Source organism: Gracilinanus agilis, chromosome 3 (assembly GCF_016433145.1).
Source record: "Gracilinanus agilis isolate LMUSP501 chromosome 3, AgileGrace, whole genome shotgun sequence".
NCBI lineage: Eukaryota > Metazoa > Chordata > Mammalia > Didelphimorphia > Didelphidae > Gracilinanus > Gracilinanus agilis.
Genome location: NC_058132.1, coordinates 91,395,844 through 91,411,702, shown reverse-complemented (window position 1 = coordinate 91,411,702; position 15,859 = coordinate 91,395,844). Strand labels below are relative to the sequence as shown.

At 39.2% G+C, this 15,859-nt stretch overlaps 1 protein-coding gene across 3 annotated transcripts in view; it reads left to right on the top strand.

The window, feature by feature from the left end:
* Window positions 1-15,859, top strand: part of STIM1 (stromal interaction molecule 1) — a 247,378-nt gene that overhangs the window by 92,274 nt on the left and 139,245 nt on the right. For 2 of the 3 annotated variants that reach the window (XM_044668081.1, XM_044668082.1), the window contains one exon: window positions 4,116-4,246. The exons of the other annotated variant lie outside the window; for it this stretch is intronic. In XM_044668081.1, the coding sequence (XP_044524016.1) occupies window positions 4,116-4,246 (131 nt within the window). The remainder of the gene's footprint in view (window positions 1-4,115; window positions 4,247-15,859) is intronic. 3 annotated transcript variants of the gene reach the window in all.

Genomic DNA, 15,859 nt, shown 5'->3' with positions numbered 1-15,859 from the left:
CTCAAAACTTGCCATTTAATCTCCTGTCTTTGTGCCCTTGCCTGAGCTGTGCCTTACTTAGTCTCACTTTCTGCAGATCTGGCTCAGAGCTCAGATGCTGCCTCCTAAATAAAGCCTTTCCTATCCCCAACAATTGTAAGCACTCTATTTATCATGAAATAGCTTTGATAGTATTTGTTTTTTTAATGTATAAAACAGCTAGTATCTATATAGAACTTTAAAGTTTGCAAAGTGCTTTACATATGTTATCTTAGGGTAAGGGTCTTGTGGTAGGGACTATTTTTTAATTTTGTCTTTTGCATCCTTAGTAGTTGATGTAGAAGGTACTTAATAAATGCTACTTGAATGAATGAATTCCCCATTTGTCAGCTTTTTCTTAAATGAACTTGTTCACTTGTCTTTCAGACTAAGTCTGTGTAGGTCAGTAGTGCCAAGAAAGTGAATCAGACTAATACTGCCTAGGGTTCATTTTAGCAACTGGGCCTTTAGCCCCCAAGATGTATTAATTGTATACCTATGGAGATTAAAAGTGATATTGCTCTTGCACTTGGTTCAGTGGCCAGTATAGGAAGTAAAAGGTACACATGAAATTGCTTTGAGATAGTTTAGTGTTTAATTGTGTGGGTCTGGTTGAAAAAGCAACAGGAACTCTTAGAGGGCCAATCATTGTAGTCCAATTGAGTCAACAATTGCTTCCTGGAGGTAGAAGTCCTTCCAGTCTCTACCTTGCATAAGTCTGACCTTGTGCTTCTCCTGCTCAAAGACCTTGGCCATTTCCTGCTGTATAAAAGACAAACACCATAGCCTTGCCATAGCCAGGGTCCAATATACTTTCCAATAGGGAGTAGATGACCCCCTGTTGGCATATGATTCTTGCTTGGGCATAAATTGGACTAGATGCTCCTGAAGGCCCTTCCCATACTTTAGAATTCTATGTTTCTTTCCAGCCTTGTTTTCTGTTGTTGTTCATGTACTCATTCCAGTGTAACTGGACTACTGTTTTCCAGTTTCATTCTGCTTTATTCATGCAGGTCATCTTTGTTTGGAAGGCATTCCTTTCTTATCTCTACCTGTTGAAATCCTTTTTACTCCTTCAAGACTTAGCTCATGTGCCACCTTCCCCATGAAGCTTTCCTTCATCTCATTCTACTTTCCTTCGCTTTCCCCTCAGCCCATTGAAAATGATCACTCCCTCCTTATATTCCTCAGATCACTTTGCTGCTTTCTACATTTTGTCCCTATCACATTCTACCACATGTGAAACTTGTGTACCGGTTGTATCACTTTTCATCTTTGTTTCCCCAGCACCAAAGATAAGGTCTTGCACACAGGCAGTTGAATTAAATTTTTGTTGACAAGAATACTAGGAAGACTTTGTTAGGTTTGAGTTTGCTCCAGGTAATGTAGTGGTACCACTAGGGGAAGGAGAGAAGCAGGCAAGTACATGAGATAACTGGGAGCCTGGAAATAAATTTGGAACTCATGTCTCAGACAGAATAGTCTACTGTGAAGAGTCTACTAAGGAAACTGTTTTCTTTATTTTTCTTAACATAAACTTAAGGAGCATAAATATTTCAACATGCAAAGAACAGAAAATAAAGATTATATATGAAATTATGAACTTCTGTTAGTTTGTTTTTTAAAATATATATGTAGCCAATAGTAAAAAAAAACTAATCCACTTGTTTGTATCCCCTTCTGATCTTCCTTCTGCATATTTTAAATGTTTCATCGATGCTTTTCTCTTCTTTGTGCCACTACCATTATCTGCCTACTCTTCCCTGATAATTAATTCCCCTCTCCTCCAAATAAAAGCTCTTCTACAGTGATCTCAAAGTCTAGCTTAATGAAGCAAAACAGATTCACTCACTGACTCTTGTTGAAAGTGTATGTCTCATTTTTCACTTCTGGTCCATTCTCTCTCTCAACTGGCATTTTTCCTGTAGATATTTTGTCTGCATTTAGCATCTCATCACAAATATCCATTCTTCTGACTTCCTTGGACCAAGGGTAACAGAAGGAACTTCTTCTTCCCTGATAATTCTTACTAGCACATATGCTTATAAAAATAAGCCAAATGGACCTGGCCACTTGTTCCCAAATACAAGGAGTTACCCTAAATTCAGAGTTGGAAATGATTCCTTCCCCCCCCCTTTTTTTTCCTTTTTTTCTGTGAAGTAAAGAGACCTGCTAAGTCTCTGAATAAAGCTAGTAGCAGAGCTGGGACTGGAATACAAGCAGGAGTGTATATTGGTAAATATTTAACAACTAGATCTCTGGGGGGGGGGATTTGCCTACAGTACATTTTCTCCACTTTTTCTTAAAGTCTAGACCCAAACTTTTTTGGCCTACTGCCCCCTTTCAAGAAAAAATATTACTTAGCCCCCTGGAAATTTAATTTTTAAAAATTTTAATAGCAATAGGAAAGATAAATGCACCTGTGGCCATCACTGCAGCACCCACCAGCGCCCACTTTGGGAATCACTGGTCTAGACAATGAACAAACAATAGATCAAGCCCAGATTTGTGGTTTGCCCATTTCCAAGGGCAAATAAATGCTCACTCTGAAATTTTAACAATTGACTCTCTGAGCAGTTATAGTCTGGCACTGGGACATCCTTCATATAGGGCTCCTGAATATCTGACCAGGGCTTCATGCCCCAGATACCCTCTTCTCATTGTTGCTGAGACTATTTCTAATCTGGTAACCATTAAGGCCACACCTAATATTAGTTTTCTTCAATCAGTAAACATTTGTTGATGTATGAAGTATACAAAGCCCAATGCTGAGCACAAAGGCTCATGGATATCCAATTTCAAGAGCCAGACTAGAAGTCTTGTAGCAGAAAATAAAAAAAATCTAGAAATCAGGTCATCTGCAGTTTAGTGTCAGTTGTATATTGTTGATAGTTAGGCAAATCTATCCTGCCCTATAGATGTTAATTTCCTCCTATATAAAACAGAGGTAATAAAATACAAATGTGTAGATACTTAAATGGTTAAGAGTTAGATAATGTGCAAAAATTTTGAAGTGCTATGTGTGTGGTGGAGATAATGAACTTGAGCCCAATTTTAAGTTTGTAAAAGGAAAAAAAAAACTTTGTGAGATAGATGTAGAATTTAGAAGGCATCTTTCTGTTTAAATGAATTCTAAGCTATTATTAACAACTCAGCATTTAATTCATAAAATTTGAGTTCTAAGAGGCACAATCCCTGTTCCTAAATTGGCAATCTAGTTTGGAGATAAGACTCAAACATAAGATAAATTAGAATTTTAGAAGCATTTAAGAGAGAAGGTACAAAATGTTCTGACAGATTTGCAGAGTATTAGGGAAAAATCATTTCTGCTAGGGAGGATTTCCTGTCCTTTGCTTCCAATATTTTTCCTTCTCATAACTTGGGAGAAACCTGAGTCTGGCCCGTTTCAGAGTAAAGAGTAGGAGTTAACTCTAGCTCTGTGCCCAGTCTTAGGCACTAATATGCTAAGGGAAATTAAAAAAAAATTAGATATAGTTTCAGTCCTTCAGAAACCTATAGGCTAGCTAATGAGATAAGACTGTTGTTTAGTCATTTTTCAGTTTTGTCTGACTCTTTGTGACCCCTTTGAGTGTTTTCTTGGCAAAGATATTGGAATAGTTTACCATTTTCTTCTCTAGCTCATTTTACAGATGACGAAACTGAGGCAAACAATTGCATTGCCTAGGGTCACATAGCTAGTAAAGTGTCTGAATCAGATTTGAACTCGATGAGTGTTTTTTTACTCAGGCTCTACACTCTCTCCACTTCATCATATCATTGCCCAGTTTTACTTAAGTACCTGTTTGCTGGTGTCAAGTGCTCTTTGGGTAAAACAGAAGGGGCTGCTTTGAAGAGTTACTGATCTTTGGAAGTATTCAGATGGAAAATGGCTGACTACTTGTCAGGGATCTTGTGAAGGGGATTCCCATTCATGTACAAGCTGGATTAGTCCTTTCAAAATCTGTGAGTCAGTGACAGAAAATGCTGTGGGAGTTCTGAGGAAGGAGATCTCTACTCTTGTAGCAGGCTGGAGAGATCTGCATCCTACCTTTGGCTCATGTGGGTATGACAGTAGCCTCTTTCTTTCCCTCTGACAGAATTCTGCAGGATTGACAAGCCCTTGTGCCACAATGAGGATGAGCAGCTCAGCTTTGAGGCCGTCCGAAACATCCACAAGCAGATGGATGATGACGCCAACGGGAACGTGGATGTGGAGGAGAGTGATGAGGTGATAAATCCCCACCCTCCCCTCTCTTCTTGCATCATGTTTTCTTGCTCTTGATCTTCTTTCCAGCTTTCCTCCTTTGCCTTTGCCTTATGTGTGAGGCTGAGTCCTAAAGACAGAGAGAGTGCAGGATGTCTTCTGTTTAGGAGTATTCAGGCTATGTCCTGGGTGGAGTAGGAAGGCACCATCCAGCTGGACGTTATGATGGCATACAACTCTTTGAGTTCTCTCTGGGAACTTGGGACCTGGTAGACCTGGGGATTTGTTGATTGATAGCTGCTACCCCCGAGTAGCATGGTATCTCTGTAGCCATTGCAGTCTTTGTTTCAGATAGTCCAGTGTGCTGACTAGATCATTTATTGCTGGGCTACCCCAAAGCACTAGATTTTGACCAGTTTTTCCCAGAATCTCTTAACCTTTTTGAGAAAGGCAATGCACAGCATTGTAGCCAAAGAAGATTATAATAATTAGATGTCATTTAGTCCAGCACTTTCATCTTACAGATATGGTAACTGAGGCCTAGAGAACTTGCCTAAGGTCACAGAGGTAATAAGTGACAAAGCTGGGATTTTAACACAGATCTTCTCACTGCAAATCCAGCACACTTTCCACTCTATTTCACTTTTCTATAAGGAAGTGATTTGCCTGAGGTTACACAGATAATAAATAGCAGAGCTGGGGTTTAAACCTAATCATTTATTCATCGAGCAAAAATATTGACTAAATATCCTTTGCATACAGAGCTGGGGGAGATATAAAACTGAGGAGTTCTTACCCTAATGCAGCTTATAATTTCATGATCTTCTGACTCCAAATCCAATGTTTTATCCACTATTCTCTGCTGACTTGGGAAGTCAGATTTTGCCTCAACAAAAGGAAAGGCTTGTCAGAACAATCTGACAGTGGGCTCCTGTTATAGGGAATAATCACTTTTTGTCACTGGAGGTCTTCATAAACATTTTTGTTTTATTATAAGCTTAATAGCTATCAACAAAAACAAATAATCAGACATGCAAAGTAAGGGACACAATCTTAATAAAACTCTTAGAGCAATAAGGTAGAACTAAATGAATGAACAAACAAGCAAAGACAGTGCTTTTGTTCTATGCCTCCTTTCTGTTGTGCGTGACATCCTGGTACTTCTGACTTCTTCCTTCCTCCTTTCCTTATTTTCCTTTGCTGCCTTTCTTCCTCCTCTTCTTCTTTTCCTGATTGTAGTTGGTATGAATATAGTTTTGATCTATTTATCTTACCTTATAAGATTTCATGTAGGTCTTTCATTATTTCCTATACTTCATGTCTTTTAAAAAAACAGCATCATAATGTTCTATTACATTAATATGCCATAATTTATTTGGCAGTTTTCTAACTGTTGAGGAATATACATTGTTTATAATTTTTTGTTATTACAGAGTACAGATAGGCTTTTTTTTTCCTTTTTATAATGTTTTTGAGCTAAAATCCTACTAAGAGAATTGTAAAGTTATAAGATGTATGATCAGCTTTGGACTCATTACTAATTACCATATTGCTTCTCAAAATGTTGCTCCAATCTATAATCACACCAGAAATGTAGTACAGTACCTATTTCACCACCGTTCTGAAAATCTGAAGTGCTACCTTTCTAATGAGACAGGCTGGAGATAGACTTTTAAAGTCCAAAGTACTGAATTCTCTCCAGCTCTGCCTATAGGGCTTACAAATCTTATCCAGTGGCCTCTTCCTTTGGACCATGATAGGGCTACATCATAGAGTTCCTATCTGTGCATAGTGGGAAGGCCAGCTAGCCATAAATTGGGTGGGGAGCCTAATCTGTTTGTGGCCAGGAACCAGGACATTGGGCTCTGGGACCTGAGGGACTCACAAAAACTTCTAACAGGTTTTGCCCAAGTTAGGAATGGAGGAGAAAGTTCAGCAAATGACAAATTATTTAGGCAACAAGAATGTCATGAGCAACTGTTTAAGCATGTTCTTAGATATTTGCCATGCATAGGAGCACAAACAAGGAGACATAGTCCCTGCCCTCAAGAAGCTGATGAAAGTAAGTACACATCTGAAACAAATAACCATATGAAATTGTATGTGATCAAGCTTAAATAGGCTACCAGAAGATTTAGACGTATTAAGAACATGGGAACAAATTGAATGGAATATAGTAAGAAAAATATAAATTCCTACAACTAACCCAACCACAACTAGGGTGACAAGGCTAGACAAATCATACCAAGAATTCTAAGGTTTTGTGATTTTGATATGGACACACAATGTTAAAGCTTTCAGAGGAGGGACAGGTCCTCTGTATTATTGGGGAAGGTTTCATGGAAGAGGCAAGTCTGGAAAGTTTTAGGTGGCTATAGAGGGAGTCCTTCAAAGTGTGGGAGGACTGTGAGAGCAACAGTGTGGAGGCAAGGACAAGTCCAGTTTGTATTTGGGATGAAATGGGAGTTGGTTGGCTTGAGAGGCAGGAATGTATTGTGGAATTTTAGGTGATGGGTTTAGTGAAATCTGACTACCTGGTCATTGTACTCAAGCACCACATCAAGGAGGATCTTGAAGCTTAAAACTTATAAAAAATGTTAGGACTCCTGAGTTGAGAAGTAACATAATGAAAGCATTTGTGATGTCTGCTTTGCATTTTCAAGCATCAGTGTCTCTTGAAAGCCAAATTTAACTCAAACAAATAGAATTGCTTATTTCAGAGAGGTGGCACAAGGTGTGCCATATGACCTTTTTGTTAGAAGCTAGGCTGTCTGATTGTGCTTACTAACTCCTGCTGAATACTCTGTCTTCCCACAGCTTCTGAGACACTGAACTCTCTTGGTTCATTTCCTACTTCTCAGTGTTTGCCAACTCTTCATCTTCTTTTTGACTTTTTTTTAACATAGATTAATTCCTTTGCTGATTTTCCATCTCTTTGTATATACTTCCTCTTGATGACCATCAGCTACCATCTCTGTGGAGTTTGACTCTCAACCTCTAGCTAACTTGAGCTCAAGCTATCAACAGAGCAAAGCTCTGAATGCAGAATGTATCCAATAATGATAATAGTCACTTATGCTCCTATACTTTCTGATAATAATAATAATAATAATAACAACAATAATAATAATAATAGCTAACATTTACATAGTGTTTACTGTGTGCCAGGCACTGTGCTTTAGTATTTACAAAGCACTTTCATCATAGCTATCCTGTGAAGTAGACACAAAACTTTATTCCCATTTGACAGGTGAGCAAATTGAGATGTATTGAGATTGAAGTAAAGTAAGGTGCCCAAGCTTGCATAGCTACATGTACAGGTAACCCAATGATTTGGGCAGGAAGTGGTTATAAGCAAGTGTTTCTGTTGGTTGTGACTTTTAAAGATGTTTTTACTGTCCCCTCCTTTTTTTTCCACTTTGTACTACATCTTGATGTTAGTGAAGAGAAGAAGAAAATGTTCTCTTTAGAAGAATGTTACTACAACAAAAAAGCTCGTCAGCACAGACTGTTCAAAAAAAAATACAAAAGCTGCCACCCTTCACTTGCCTGTGCCTGCTGTGAGCTGTTCTTTTCCAGCAATGTCTATCTCTCCATGGCCTTAGCTACCCTGCCTCCCTATTCCCCACCCTCTACTGCCGGCTGTCTCCGTGGCTCCCAAGGCCTACTATCTATATTTTATGTAATGAGTGAAAGCCTCTGGCTTTTGAGAGAAGAAGCTTGATTCAGCATGGCTGATGGCAAACTTTTGTTTCTTTCTTGCCAATCTGAACCAATTAGAGCATGCCTACAAACTAAATGGTCCTGACTCCTGATAAAAAGGCAATTTCTGAGCTCAAGAGGCCACATGACTAATAGTGGGGATACCTGGTAGTATTGGGAGCCTATAGTTTGATGAACCAAGATTCCTAGAAATGTGGAGAAGACTTTATCATTTCCCCAGAGCTTGGGTTCAGCCTCAGAGTGCCTTGTGGTTGGTAGATGATATCTCATTATCTTGCCTCATTAGGGAAAGAAAGCACATAAGACAGTTCTAGAATAATTGGAGCTTGCCTTTTAAGACACAAAATCTTATTTTGTTTTAACCATTTTGAATTCTTTCTAATTTGTAATAACTTGAGGTGGATAAAACTGTTTTCCTTAGTGCTCAATGGCTCCCAAACTCTAGGCTTTTTGAATCCATCTTTTCTTTATAGTTTTGATTCGTGTTTTGGCTCCTCTCATGTGATAGAGTCTCAGAACTGGAAGGGCCTTCAGAGAACATCTATTCTAACCTATACCTGAAGTATGAATTCTTTCTCTTCCTAACAAGCACATTTTAGTCTCAGATTGAAAACCTCCAGTGACATGAAAATCACTAATGCTTGGGGCACTCTTTTCTACTCTAGGTCTGATTGTTTGAAAGTTCTTTCTTATTTTCAGCTGAAATCTGCTTTCCTGGAGCTTTTCCCCATTCCTCCTCATTTTGCTTTCTGGGATCAATAAACCTAATTCTTTTCTCCATTTGACAGCCCTTCAAGTAGCTGATGACAGAGATCATGTGTCCTTTTCAGGTACAGGTAGAATCAACTCTTACCTTCCTTTAAACTTTTATAGAGGCATATGTTTTGCATACTGAATTTTTTGGGGTACTTAGTTATAGTCTGTCTTGCTTTTTATATTAATTATTCCTTTATGTTTGTAATTATTTTCTCCCCAAATAGACTGTAAGTTTTTCAAGGGCAGGGACTTTGGAGAGTACCATAGTGCTATATTAAGAACATTAAATTTGGAGTCAGAGGAACTGGGTTCAAATCCCAAGCTCAACTATTTACTTCTATGTGTAAATCACTTTCCCTTTCCCACCTTGGTTTTTTCTTTCAGCAAGTATTTATTAAATGTGCTGGTCAGACTGGTGTAGTGGATAGAAAATGGGTTTTTAAGTCAGGAAGACTTAGGTTCAAATTCTTCTTCTGATACATACTGCCTGTGTGATCCTGGGTAAGTCATTTAACCTCTCAGTTCCTCCAGGCAACTTTTCTGAGACCATAAATTGAGGAGAAGGTATCCAGCTGCATTGACTGAGGAAATTCCTCATTGGGAACTCACTATACTGATGAAATCACAGGTCTAGTACAAAAAAAAATGTGCCAGGTATGGTTGTAAGTATTAGTGGCATAGTAACCAAAACAAATAGCTCCTGCCTTTAAGAATGAAAGGAAGCAACACACAGATAAGCAAATGCAAACTATTTGCAAAGTAAATTTAAAGTAATTCATTGAGGGAGTGTATTGATAACTGGGAGAATTAGGATAGGCCTTTTAATATTTGAGAGGTTTGAACTATTTCCTATTTAAGGTGCCTTTATCTCTAATTTGTATGTTTGGATTGCTCATGCTACTAAGCACTGAAATAAGAACATAATGGAAAGGGTGGTAGATAAGGGGTTTTGCATGCATTAAAATTTCGGATTAGTCCACTGACTTCCAGTGACATTGAGCAAACCTTTTTCCCACTCTGAGCCTCATTTTACTTGTTTGTAAAATTAAGAGGTTAGTAGGGAGGTGATTATATGATCAGTTCTGCCTCAGCTTCACCATCCAAGGTGCTCAGTTGAGACTTTTTGTTTGATTTTGTTTTGACGGTGGTTTAGGGGAGGAGTATATGTGTGGTCTCCTCAGAGAACTTGTATTTGCTGCAGACTCATCCCTACCATCTGGGGTAGAACTGTATCATGTTGGTGGACATGCAGAGGCTAAAATCGAATGTCAGAAGGATATAGGATAGTAGAAATAGTAAAAGGAATGTCTATTTCCCTGGAGTTCTAAAGGCCAGTGACAGCAATAGACCCTCAATATACACATTGACAAATATAGATACAGAACATAGGCACAGACAATTTTCAGTTAATGGCTTTGCTGGCCTTCCACAGCAATTGTTTGCTCTGTCAGGGTCCAGTTTCCTTCTGTAATTAAGCTACCTTTCTTAAGCCTTGTGATCCTGTCCATGATGCTTCAGTTTTACAATTGTCCCAAGATTGTCCAGAATGTGGTTCCTGAGAGAATGATAAAGAAAGCTTTCCCTGTTGTTAACTTCAGATGATTAATAGATACGGACCTTGGGCATCCCTCACTTTCCCTAATATTTCATTTATTAGAATGTGCATATAAACATAACATAACTTGGGATCTTCCTAAGTATGATGGAAGATCAGCTTTCAATCAATCATTCAATAAATTAACAAGTACCAAGTGCTTACTGTTCATCAGATGCTATATGCTAAGCACTGGTGACCCAAAGACAAAAATGAAATAACCCCTGCCCACAAGGAGCATACCCATGTCGAGGGAGGTAGGAGTAGGGAGGGTAGGCAGAAAACATGTACACACATAAGCAGATTCAAAATTATACAAAGTAAGTTCCAAGGACTTTCAGGTTGGCAGTTGTACTAACAGTTGGGGTCACAATCAAGAAAGAATTCACATAGGAAGTGGTACTTGAACTTGAACAAAGAAAAACTAGATAATGCATTCCCCAAACAAGTCATCTTCTGGGTTTAACCAGTGTTTCAGATTCTTCATGAAGCATCATGGGCTAGTACTGAGAGTCTTTTTAAATCTTTTTTTGTGTGTGTCATGCACCCCTTTGGCAATCTAATATGGCAATCTAATAAAGACCCCTTCTCCAAATGTCTTTAAATGCACAAAACAAAATATGTAAAATTGCAGATGAAAACAGTTATTGAAATAATATTTTTGAAAATCCCAGGTTAGGAATCCTGGCTTAGTGGAAAGAGCACTGGGTCTTGAATTAGAAGAGCTAGGTATAAGCCCTGATTCTGCCATTAACTAGTTATGTGACCATGGACCATTCACCTTAGACTTTACTTTCTGAGCTATTTTTTGCCTTTGTAAAATGGGGATGATCATCTTTGTACTGCCTCCCTCACAGGGTTGTTGTGAGGTAAATGCTTGGTAAACCATAAGCCCTAAAGAAATATGGGCTATATTATTATTGCCCTTCTTAATGATGACTTATAGAGTATCATGGCTAGAAGGAAGCCTTGGGAGTCATCTATTCCTACTCATCACTAGATATAGAGATGACTTAAACTATGGGTCTCTTTCACAATAGGTCATAATTAAAGATTCTCAGATAGTGAACTGGGTTCAGGCTGATTTTGTCTAATGCAAGCAGTATTAGAAAAGGCACTGGAAAGCACCAATTAAAAGGCCTCAGGGCATCCATACAGGACTGTAGGCATCCCTTTTGGGGAGGAAAAAATAGTTTTCCTGTGGGGAATGTAGATGGCTCTATAAGGATCTGTTTAGAAGAGTGTCATGATACAGATCCTCTGGAACCTTTCATTTGGAAAGTTACTGAGGAATCTCAAGGCCCTTTGGGAAGAGAATCCCTGGCAAATCCCTGACTTCCTTGTGGTAGATCCTCTCTAGGTTTTTATCTTAAAGATCAGGAGTAGCACAGTCTACATGGGCCTTCTTTCTCCCTTCTCAGGATTCACTCAGTGCAGTTACCATGTCACTTCCAAAGGAGGCCCCAGGATCCTTCTTGTCAACAGTGAGCAGCTTCCATAAGAATCGCCATCTTTGGGAATTTACTCTGTAATCCTTGGAGAGGTGGAGCCCAGAGAGGTTACCCCAGGGGTCAAACACTTTTATTAAGCGGCATGTCACGCCTTTGTATACCCCCTTCTGGGGTGAGGGTGGGGGTGGTAGCAGATCTCCCCTGAGAGGAGGGTGGAGGGACTTGGGATCTTTTTGGCAGAAACAGCCCTGGACTGTAGGCTCCTGACCATCCAGGGAGTCAGGGTGGGAGTGGACAGTTTGGAGGGAGGAGGTGGAGAAGGGAGGTGACAAACTAGGCATTCTCTCTCCAACCATATAGCCACATACACCTCTTTTCACAATCTCAACCACAAAAAATTATCTGATATGCTACCTTTGGCCTACAACCTCTCATGTTAAATTCATTCTCTTTTATCATTCATTCCACAAATACTTAATAAGTGTCTACTGTGTGCAGAGCACTGTGCTTGGTAATGAGTGAGAAAAAAAAGTTTTAATAAGATTCCCATTAGTCTTTATGGAATTCCCAATGTACTAGGAATATTAAAATATAATAGTGAAAATTATACATAAATTTTGTGATAAGATAGAGGCATAGAAGTGGTGAGCTTGAAAAGGAGGGTCATTATTACTAAAATAGTGGAGGGACATTGGAAGACTTCCCAAAGAGACGGCTTTTAAATTTGGCTTTTAAGGGATGCTAAAAATTCAATAAAAAGAGGACATTCTAGGCAAAAGGAAGAGTATAAATAAAGGCATGGTGGTGGGAGACCTCTTGGCATATTTTAGGGAACTGAGAAGAGATCAAGTTTGTAGCATGGAGAGTTGTGATATGAAAGAAGTCCAAGTTTTTGGATTTGTTTTTGCAGCTCTGTTCATCTTCCTATGAGTCCATTAGGACATTTTTAGACATTGTCTTTTTTAGACTCTGAGCAGCAGCTTTCCATTCTCTGAATCCTTCTTGAAGGTGTATGGAAAAGAAAGTAACAAAATAAAGCTGATTGATATTATTGATAATTATCTAACTTGCTCTCAGAGTGCCTCTTTCATAGCTCAGCTTTCTTTCACTGCTAAAACAAAGAATATCAACCACTAACCTCATCACCCTTGGCTACTTGTACGTCATTGAATTTTGTTACAGTGACTCTGATGTATTCCACTAAAGTCCTGATGTGTCTGATGTGGAGGTAGATGTGGAGGTAATCTGGGTTCTCAAAATTGTGCCCTTGGAGCAAAGACTCTTGCAGGTTTTACCAAGTTTCAAAAACTCATCTAATGTTGAACTATGTGTCTGTCATCAGAGAACCAGCCTAGCTAAGAATAGAGAGACTACTCACCAGGAGGTTGGCCACCAGATGATTAAATTTTTTACTAACATAGTAACTAATATATATGTCTGGAGGAATTGTAATTGGTATTGGGGTAGGGGAACTCTTACTGATGACATTAGAATCTTTTGAAACTTTGAGGTTTTGAAGAGAACTTTATCAGAAAATATAGGAATTGAAAACCAAATACTGGTTACCAACCTCTGTTAAATTAACAAATGAAATGAAGTATGTTGCTTCCAGTAGAGAGAGGTAGGTGGTGTCCTATATATACCACCTCCTCCCCATTTTTAAATCTTCTGAAATCCTGAATCTTTTTGTGTGGTAGGTGGATTGGGAGGCCAAATAGCTTTCTTTCTTGTATTTGTTCAACTATTATAGTTGTAGTGCTGGGAAAAGAATCCTATTTTTGGAGCCAGAAGATCTGGGGTAAGAGGTTTTGCTCCACCACTTACTAGTTGTGTGTTCCTGGGCAAATCACTTAACTTCCTAGAGCTTGATCTTCAACATGTATAAAATGAGGATAATGATATGTACCTCACAAGCTTGTTGTGTGGATCAAACAAGATAATATATGCAAAGTACTATATGGTAAATGTAAGCAATGATTACACATTAAGTAATTTTTAAGGCCCATCAGAGCAGGGAGCCCATCTTACCTCAGTTTTATACCTTCCCTAGCTCTGACTAATAATAACTAGTTGATTTATTCAGGGCTTTAAATTTTCTAAACCCTTTACAGACATGATCTCATTCGATCCCAATAACAGCCCTGTGAGGTAGATACTATTATCACACAACTCCATGGACATGGTACTTAAGAAATGTTTGTTCAACCAAATAACACATGGTGTATAACCAGATACTTTGAAGCAGCCCTCTTCACACATCTATATAGAGGGGACAGAGTTTTCATGTCCCACTGAGCTATAGTAGAGTTGGAAAAGAAATGCCAGTTCTCTGTTCTGTAGACCTGGACTCCCTGTTGGGTCCTGTGGTGGTATTGGCAGCTACTCTTCAGAACAGAGCCCATTGGTGAGGTTCTTGGGTGTGCTGAAGGGAACAGTATTTTGTAAAAATACTGACAAATCAGCCTATAATGAAACTTAGGTAGGACACCAGGCAGACTACTTTTCTCCATCACTAGAAATGGGCACGGCTCCCAATCTGCTCGTGTCTCTGCCAGATACAGAGGACAAGGAAGCCATTTCTACAGATGGTCCCATGGGTTTCTAGGAAAACCCAGAAAGTTGCTCGTTATGACAGAAGGGGAGATCCTCGCCCACAGAGCAGATTGTTCCAGGGCTCTTGTTTCTCCTTCCTTTCTTCTGCATCTGTGAATTTTTCTTGGCTCGTTCTGGGAATGGAAACCCCTTGGTGGCAGGGACTAGTATCAGTTGCAAGAATACTTTGTAAAAAAGGGATATGTATATGTGTCTGTGTCTGCCTTGTGGACAGCATAATGGCAAGCTAAATTGTGTTGTTTTGATGTCAGTTTCTTTCTCTGGATCTGTGTCTCCTTATCTGTAAAATGGCAATAATGACACTATATTCTTTCCAGGACTGCTTTGAGTATTGAATGAACTATCTTTGTTATTCATATGTCTACATTGTCTATGGAAGAGAAATTGGGAGCAAGCTTAGCTGATACAATTCATATAGTCAGTGCTAGCTAAAGCTGACTACAGCTAACTTCACCATCAGTTCTTTAAGTCTGGTGCTTATTTATTAGTCTTTGAGTTCAGGAACAGCATGAGCTGTGACTCCAAACCAAGATCTCTCTTTCTCCCTTCCTCCCTGACAATGACAACAGGAGGTTGCAAGAGGCCCAAGGCTAAACACTAAGGGTGCCAGCCTCTCAACACAACCAGTTTCTCTCTAGCACTTAATTCATGAACTTTTAGCCCATGTTATCTCACCACCAAGTACCGGAGGGTTTAATCCAGTAAGAAGGAGTTAACCCCCTTTTTATTTTCTGACTCCCTTAAATACCCTGAGAAAAATGCTAGTGTTGCTTTAGCTGTTCATGACAGTGTCCTGAGGGAATAATCTTTGCATTCTTTTGTTTCCCTGAGCCCCATGATACCTGATTCTCTGTACTATACAGATAGCTTCATCCCTACTTGGTGATCAGCTGCTATCAAACTTTGAGAGGTGTGAAGACTAGCTTAGTCTTAGAGGAGATGACCCCATTGACTGGGCCTGAGCTTGATAATTATCTGCCCTTTGCTTTATGCTAAGAAAGCCTCAAAGATACCTGGTAGGCTGCAGAAGAGATTCATATTATTCATGTTTCAGCTATATCCTGATGGTCCTTCCAACTGTAGATCCTCTGTGACAACTTGTCCTTCAGCTGCCTCTAAAGTTGGAGCTTTCTGGGCTTCTTCTCTTGACAAGATCAGGATGGGAGTGCAAGGATAATAGGATTCAGTACTTGAAAGGGTATTGGGGGCCATCTAGTCCAATCTTTTTATTTAAGCATTAGCAAAGTGAAGCTCAGAGAGCTTACATGCTTTATCCAAGAGAGCAAATAGCAGTTAAGATTTGAATACAAATTCAGTGATTTCCATTTTCATTGTTCTTGCCATATACAACACCAAGTCCACCATAGGTCACACAAATAATCAGGCAGGTTCAGAGATTGAGATCTAAAGATCAGGGCAAGAATCTGATCCAAGGCAAGAAGCAAAGGGCTGTTATTCAGGTTCCCAGTGCCAGGAATGTCTTTCTTCTTCTTGTTTATG